This window comes from Nannospalax galili, unplaced genomic scaffold, assembly GCF_000622305.1.
Source record: "Nannospalax galili isolate Female #2095 unplaced genomic scaffold, S.galili_v1.0 scaffold443, whole genome shotgun sequence".
Taxonomy (NCBI): domain Eukaryota; kingdom Metazoa; phylum Chordata; class Mammalia; order Rodentia; family Spalacidae; genus Nannospalax; species Nannospalax galili.
The window spans coordinates 904,329-912,087 of NW_008352479.1; the positions used below are offsets into that span (position 1 = coordinate 904,329).

The 7,759-nt window shown below is 48.2% G+C and overlaps 1 protein-coding gene across 2 annotated transcripts; it reads left to right on the plus strand.

Moving 5' to 3' along the window:
- Positions 1-119: 119 nt before the first annotated feature.
- Positions 120-3,178, plus strand: Eif1b (eukaryotic translation initiation factor 1B). Of its 2 annotated transcripts, none has more exons than XM_029554286.1 (4): positions 120-466; positions 1,790-1,908; positions 2,278-2,379; positions 2,768-3,161. In XM_029554286.1, the coding sequence occupies exons 1-4, from the start codon at positions 436-438 to the stop codon at positions 2,810-2,812; spliced, it is 297 nt and encodes a 98-aa protein (XP_029410146.1). In that variant the 5' UTR covers positions 120-435; the 3' UTR covers positions 2,813-3,161. The 2 variants fall into 2 exon arrangements, with proteins under 2 accessions (XP_029410146.1, XP_008847653.1); XM_008849431.3 differs by having other exon boundaries at positions 126-466; positions 1,745-1,908; positions 2,768-3,178.
- Positions 3,179-7,759: the final 4,581 nt, after the last annotated feature.

Genomic DNA, 7,759 nt, shown 5'->3' on the forward strand with positions numbered 1-7,759 from the left:
GGGGGAGGTGCATAAAGCAACTGCCGCGTCTCCAGCCGAGGCTGGGTGGAGGGGGGCGCTTTTCATCCTTGCGCCCGGAAGTTGTGCCACCCGGGGCCTCCGGTCGAACGGACCGCAGCGGCCCTCAGTGGGAGCCCGAACGCCCCAAGTCCTTCGGCTCGGCCCCTAGGCGGGCGGGTGGCGCACGCGGTCACGTGGCGGCGGCGCACGGGGCTAAATAGCGGCGCCGGCCATTTTGTGCGAGAGAAGTCGCAGCGCCGCCTCCTCGCTCGCGCCCGCGTCTTCCTGCCGCTCGGCTTCCGCCGCCGCCGCTGGTCCAGCCTCGCGCCGCCGCCTCATTGATTTCCGTTTCTCGCCACTGCAGCCTCCTGACACGGTGATCCGGGCCGGCCCCGCAGGAATTTTATCCCCTCACCGGCCTCACACTAGTGTCGCATGTCCACTATCCAGAACCTCCAATCTTTCGGTAAGGTCCAGTCCCCGGCCGCAGCCCGCGCCCCACTGGGCTTTGTCTCGGCGCCCAGAAGATGGCGACTAGGCCCTGCGCGACTCTCTCCCCGGGAACGGCGCCCACCGCGTCTCGGACCTGGTCTCACCTGGGGCGGAACTGGAGGCTGGGGACCGGCCGGGGAACATGACACTGTCAGGATGACTGGGGGCCTTGGGGAACCAGGGGACTTTAACACTGTCAGGGAGCCTGGGGGTCTCGGGGACTCAAAGAGGGAACCGGGGGCGTGACACTGTCAGGGAGTTGGGGGCCTTGGGAACTCAAAAGGGGGACTTGACACTGGCAGGGAGACTGGGGGTCTCAGGGACTCAAAGGGGGACTGTGGGACTTGACACCGGCAGGGAGACTGATGGAGGAAGGGGGTGAGGGGGTCTCAGGGACTCAAAAAGGGCCCAAGATTTGCCAGGGCTTTGCAAAGAGACTGATCAGGAGCTGAGGGTACTGAGACTCAGAAAGTCAGGTCCTTCCATGGCTAACAATCGAGGAGACCTGAGGGTCTTACTAGAACTTGCAAGGAGACTGGGAAGCTCAAGGCTTGGGGGGATGAGGGAACCTGCCATTCCACTCATCAGGGAAGATAGGGGTTGGACCGGGAGCCCAGGGACCCGACACTCACAGAGGCTGCAGTCTTAAAGGCCTGGGAGACTTGCAACTCTTAAAAGCACCAATGTCCCTGTTCAGCCTTAGCTGCCTTTGCACAGCCCTGAGAGGCATTTGGTAAAAAGATGCAGATACAGGCCTGTCTGGTCTGTGGGGGAAGTGGTCCAACCTTTTCTGCTTGCCTAGTCACTTTTAAATGACTCCTCTTGAGATCACGTATGTACATTTATATTACATTGTTATATTATGCAGTTACAGTTAACTGATTGGGGTGGGCATCTTTGAATGTTTCTGTTGACATCAGCCTGTAGTGGAGATGACGTATGTTTTTAATAGTGGCTGTATGGAATTCACGTTTCATAAATGCCTTTTTTCTCATTAGAGGGCTGAGTTCAACAGTATTAACTGTTTTTGTAAAGTATTTGTAAAAACTTTTTTAAGCTCAATGTCAGAAAACACAGCCTGTTTAGATTTTCCCATTTGGGGGTGTTACTGTCAGCTCCATCCCCACCTGCAAAAAGAAAGCAAAAGCTCTAGAACCATCTTTGCTGTCTGTCTAGATCTGTGGAGGACTACATTTCTAGAAAGTACTTCCTAAAATTGCTTTTCCTGCTTTGGCATTTTTCTGTCCTGCAGACCCCTTTGCTGATGCAACTAAGGGTGACGACTTACTCCCTGCAGGGACCGAGGATTACATTCATATAAGAATCCAGCAACGGAACGGCAGGAAGACGCTGACCACCGTGCAGGGCATTGCAGATGATTATGACAAAAAGAAACTTGTGAAAGCTTTCAAAAAGGTGGAGGCGGCAGGAAGGGAGGGTTGGAGTGGAGTTATACATACATGGCTCCTAGAACAACTGGGATTCACATTGTGGCTTGGCTATGTCAGAGGTTGGGCCCAGGAAAGCTGTTTTGTTTCTCCTCAGATTAAGCTTTGTATGACTTTCAAACAAAAAGATGTGAAATCTTTCATTGTTGATGTTTCCTCATAAAATTATTCCTTTTGTATGACCTGCAAATTCATTTACAATTAATTTTGGAGGGCTGGGAATTCTAGAAGACATGTTTTTATTGCAATCAAGCCAGCTGAAGTAGTTGTTTGTTGTCAGTGTGAAATAATGGCTCATTGCATTGACTAAATCAGATTGTATGTTTTTGTATTGTAGAAATTTGCCTGTAATGGTACTGTGATTGAACATCCTGAGTACGGAGAGGTTATTCAGCTTCAAGGTGACCAAAGAAAGAACATTTGCCAGTTTCTCTTGGAGGTAAGTTACTGGGTACTCTGTGTGGAACCTCAAGGCTGCCTCTTAAATTCTTTAAAATTACATTTAAAGAAACAGGAGTTATTTCCTACTTAGTGCAAATCATGTGCATGACATAAATTAGGTAACTGAGTGAGATGTGCAGGGTCAGTACTGACGTTGAAGACGGTCAGAGCTTGTCCAGTTAATTTGTCCAGCCTTATGATTGTCATTCGTTCATAAGCAGTGTTTCTTGGCACGTGTGCCGGTTTGCAAATGTGCGTGGGATTGTCAGCTGTTAATTGAGTGTCACAGTGTCCTGCAAGCTGCTGGCTGATGCTTACCACTGTTTTCTCAGAGATTAATGTGTGTTCCTCAGAGCAGTTCTGCTAAGTCCAGTTCTGTCTCACAGGTTGGCATTGTCAAGGAGGAGCAGCTCAAGGTCCACGGATTCTAAAATGAGCCCGAGTGTTCGGAGAGCATCCTGAAGGATTTTGTTCTCCCACCCAGTCTCGCTGTCCCAGGAGATGATCCTCTGCAGTAAAGGACGGACTTTTGGTTTATTTAATTGTTCAGACTTCCACTCACACCTGCATGGCTACAGAAATCATGGGGTGTGTAGGCCTGTAACCCATGAGAAAAGCACAGTGCGATGGTAGTGAGCCCCGTGTTCATCCTAACATGTTTCCAATGGAAAATATCCTGTTCTGAGTGTTGATTTGTTTATTGTTCAGTTTATTGCATTTAATTTGATGAAATGTTTTTTGTTGTATTAAACCATGTGTGTTGCAGCTTAAAAATAAAAAGAATCTGCGGGTCCTTTTATCGGCACCTACACATCCAGACCCAAGTCTGATGTGCACACTGGCTTCCAAATTGGGATTCTTCATTCTGCGGATTTCTTTCTGATTAGCTTCAGCTGATGTTAAGCCCAGAAATAGAGGACTTTTGTCCCACATGACTTGTGCCTTTCATTGGCTGATTAGAATACAGGAGGGGTATAAACTCAGCCAGGGTTACTCCTCCCTGAGAATCGCTGATGGCTGTTGTGGAGTTGATGAGAACGCAGATCAGCTCTGAGTATCAGCAGCTGGAGTTCTCCTTCGAGTTCCCGAGCTGGCAACATGAGTGTCATCCCTCACCTCCAGATACTATAATAGGCTCCTGACCTAAAATCCACTTAGTCACAGGCACTGCCCTGCCAGTGTGGGTGATGGTGTCACTGTCTTCTAAGTGGAAATGGAAGCCACTGGGCTTTGGGTATAACCCCTAGTGCTAGACAGTGGCAGAGTGGAGTGTCAGTCAGGGCCCCAGCCCAACAGCCATGCTTTCCCCCTGCAGCCTGAGCCCTGAGGGACTCTGCAGGGATGGTGCTGGAAATAATTGTGAGGTTTCTGAGGTCATTCTGGGTCCCTGGCCTCTGAGTTGTAAAAATTATGCTGTGAACCAAGGCAAAGGCAAAGGAGCTTAGTCCAGTGAGCTAGTGATGGTGTAGAAAAGTCTATCATCAGTACACTGCCCAACAAGCCCTGCCCCTGCTTGATCTGATTAAGCAAGATCAGCCCCCACTGTTCCTCCTGCAAGCATTAAGTCTTGGGTTTTAGTCTCACCCTGTGCTATATCTGATAAAGACGACTCTGAGGACAGCAGAGTGGATCGTGCCAAGTTCACATTTGAGAAACTGTTCTTTGAGAAGATCAGAGGATTGGGAGAGTTTTCCCAGCTTTTTTAAATTTTGAGTGTTCTGCCTACCTGAATGTAAGTGTTGTACAATGCCTGCAGAAGCCAGAAGAGGGTGTTGTGTCCCTGGAATTAGGGATGGTTATTATCTATCTTGTAGGTACTGGGAACAGAACCCAGGTCATGTGCAAGAGCAACCAGTGCTCTTAACCACTGAGCCATCTCTCCAGCCCCTTTTCTAGCTTTTTAAGAAGCCCCAGCTTTTCTGCCTGTATCCAATAATAAACTCCCTCTGAGCTGAGCCAGTACCTAGAGAACTGACTTCTGATAAGGCCACAAGGAAGACAAAGATCCAGTCTCCCATTAGCTTGGGAGCATTCTGTTAGAGCAAGAACGCATCGTGAAAGCGTCTCCCTTGTCTTTAAGCATTCTATGGAAACAGTACGTAGCTGCAGATTTTAGAAGCCAGTCAGAGGATCACCGTGGAATGAGGCCCCTCAGAGGAGCCAGGCTAACAGCTAAGCATCAAGAGAGACCGAGACCCCTGTATCAGAAGTAACGGCAGACAGGAGAGTGCTCCTCGCCCCTCCTATGTGTGGAGATTGTGGTTTGCATTTCTTCAGAATACAGGATGGAGAACAAGTACGTTTGTCCTGCGCTTCTAGGCTTGGCAGGGACCTTGGCAAAGCCATTAGGAAACAAGAGCTTTGGTTGAAGTACAGGATGGAGTAAAGGCAGGCAAGTTCCCCTGCCTGCCAGCCGAGCCCTCTGGAGGCCAAGGAAACAACCTTTCCTGCTTATTTAGGGACTCCAGTGACAAGCTGTTCCCTTGAGGGGGTGTTGTCCATCAGGGGTAGGAACAGTTCCCCTCCAGTCCTAATGGAGGCTCACTGAAAGAACTTGAGAAACAGAGTGGGAAACAGCTTTGTGGTACCAGCTGGCCTCCAGCTGAAGGAATGTGTGGCTCCAGCTCAGGAAAAGTCCTGTCACCAAGCCAGACGTCCACATGAGAGACTATGTCCTTGTAAATGAAGGGCATCTTCATTTGCAGCATACTGACCTCCTAGCAATCAGGCAGGGGCCAATGGACATTGTTTTGTCCAGTATTGACAGGACAGAGTGGGTGCAGGAAACAAATGAGAGGTGCAGCAAGATTTCCCCCCAGTAAACATAAGTAGGGGCTGGTGCTTGTGGGAGAAGGGATCACCAGACTGCCCTTGGATTCTCTGAACTGTGGCCTTGTAGATGAGAAGTTGCTTGTGAGGACTGAAGATGGTGAATTGAACTCTACCTGCATCAATGGTTTGCCTGTCAGGCCACGTGTCTGATTTTGAACTTCTCTGGGAGATAACAGTTCTGCCATGGACTTTACGTCTGCTCTCTGCCACCCAACATCATAACTGAATTTCCCACCTTCATCTCTAACTAATGAACAGCCTATAGACTTCATGCAAAAGAAGCAGTTACAAAGCTGGACCTGGTGGCACATGTCTATAATCCCATCACTTGGGAGGTGGAAACAGGAGAATCAGGTTCAAGGCCAGCCTTAGCCTTAATTTTAGACTAGCCTGGGCTACCTGAGACACTGTCCAAAACAATAACAACAAAACAACCAAACCAAAATAACTAGAACTATATGTCATTGGTTCAAGGCACTGAAGAGTTCAAAGCCATACTTCTCTATGGGGAACGTGCTACATGCAAGGCAACCTATGTTAATTTAGAGGGCTTGGAAGGGTCTCCAGATCTACAGAATGGCCAGGAAGCGGGCTGGCTCTCACCTCCCTTAACCCATTCTTCTTACTCCCAAGCCACCTCTGAAGCCCATCAGGCAAAGAAAGACATGTAGGTCAAAGAGTGGAGATAGACAGGACTTCAATTCATGCCATGAACACTGCTGTGGGGAGGACAGAAAAGGAATTAGGAGGAGACGCAATCCCTTCAAGTCAGGAAAGGCCCACGCATGCTTGGTCACCAGCATCCATTCTAGCGTGTTGGTGCCATTGACTTGTTAGAAAATGGAGAGAGCCTTGCCCAGCCCAGCCTCAGGAACAGTATAAGAGTGGCTGGGCAGGCTGAAAAGGAGTCACCAGCAACCTGCTTGGTAGATAAAGACTGTTGGAATGAAAGTGCTGGGTACCGGGGAATGATGCCATCGAAGAAATTGAAAGAGGCAGATTAGGGCAAGTATGTAATCCATCACCACCCTCTTGTGGGCACTTAGAAAAAAATGGCTCCTGGCAGTCACATAAATGAAGAAAGCTTAAGTTGTTGCCATCATTAAAGCAACAGCTAACATGTTTTATGTTATCCAGAAATTGATCTAGCCAATCTTTCATTGTATTCCATAAAAAGCAATTCAACTTGCTTTTTACTTAAGAGATGATAGAATATTTACATGGTCTTTCCCTGGTGGTGTGTACAGTCATCTCACCTATAATCTAGGAAACAGTCAAGGCTTGTAAGTTGCTACTTGTGAAGAAATACAGATTGCAGAGGGTTTTTTAAAGCTTTATTTTTAGTGTATGTGTATATATGTGTGTGTGTGCACCATGTGTATACCATGTGTATTCCATGGAGGCTGGAAGAAGATGTTGAAATCCCCTGAAACTGGAGTTACATGTGGTTGTCAGTGCCTGACATGGATACTATGAACCAAACTCCAGTCCTCTGAAAGGACAGCAAGTGTTCTTAACCTCTGGGCCATCTCTCCAGCTCCCCATGTACACATTCACATCCCAAACATACAATGTCCTCCATTTAAATCTGTCATAAGCCAACACACAGATTTGTGTGACTTTTGGCTACCAAGGCACACCACATAGAGTGTCACCTGAAGGGTTTTGTTTGGAAAAAGTGAATGGCTTCCCTAAAACCCTGTAAGGGCATAATCACATCATTCCATTCAAGAATGCAAAGCAGGACTCTTCTGGAAATCCATCATGACTCAGATTCTCCTAGAAATGCCATTTGCCTCCTCTGGAGTCAGTAGCATCACTAAGTGGCCCCTGGTTCAGGAGTTCCCTGAAAGACATGCAGAGGCCTTATTTTAGGAAATTAGTAACTTTAACAAGATCCTTTGGGAGAGTGTACATTTTTGCCAGGCACTGGCCCTCATTTGTCCGCTTCTCTTTATTCGCAATAAAAATAGCTAATGAGATTCCAGCTGCCCTGAGAGTTCTACCCATATCAGCTCTCCACAGACTTCCTGGGCCATCGGAGAGTCACAGTTACACCTTCGCAAAGCCTTAGCTCTCTTGATCCTCATTCTGCCCCTTGTATTCATCTGTCAAAACCCCAGCCCTTGCTCTCTTAGGATCCATGAAGCCCTGGGTTTGATCCGCAGCACTGCATAAACCAGGTATGGTGGCACACACCTGTAATCCCAGCACTTAGAGGGAGGCAGACGGATCAGAAGTTTAAGGTAAACCTCTGCTACATGGTGATTTTGAGGTGAGTCTGGGATACATGAGACCTGCCTACTCCATTCCTGTCTGGATGAGCTAAAGCACCTGCAAAAGAAAAGCATTTATTTTCTTCCTTTGGCCCTTGGCCTCCAATGTGCTGACTTTTATGTCATTCATCTGAGACATTTAACCTCATTTCAGATAGGCCCCAAGCAATGGTGTGTGCTCCTTTCTTTCCTGTTTACAGTAGATAAAGTCTTGCCCCGACCAAGATAAGTCCCTATGCATGGCTTCAGCGCCATCTCCTCCCCACCACA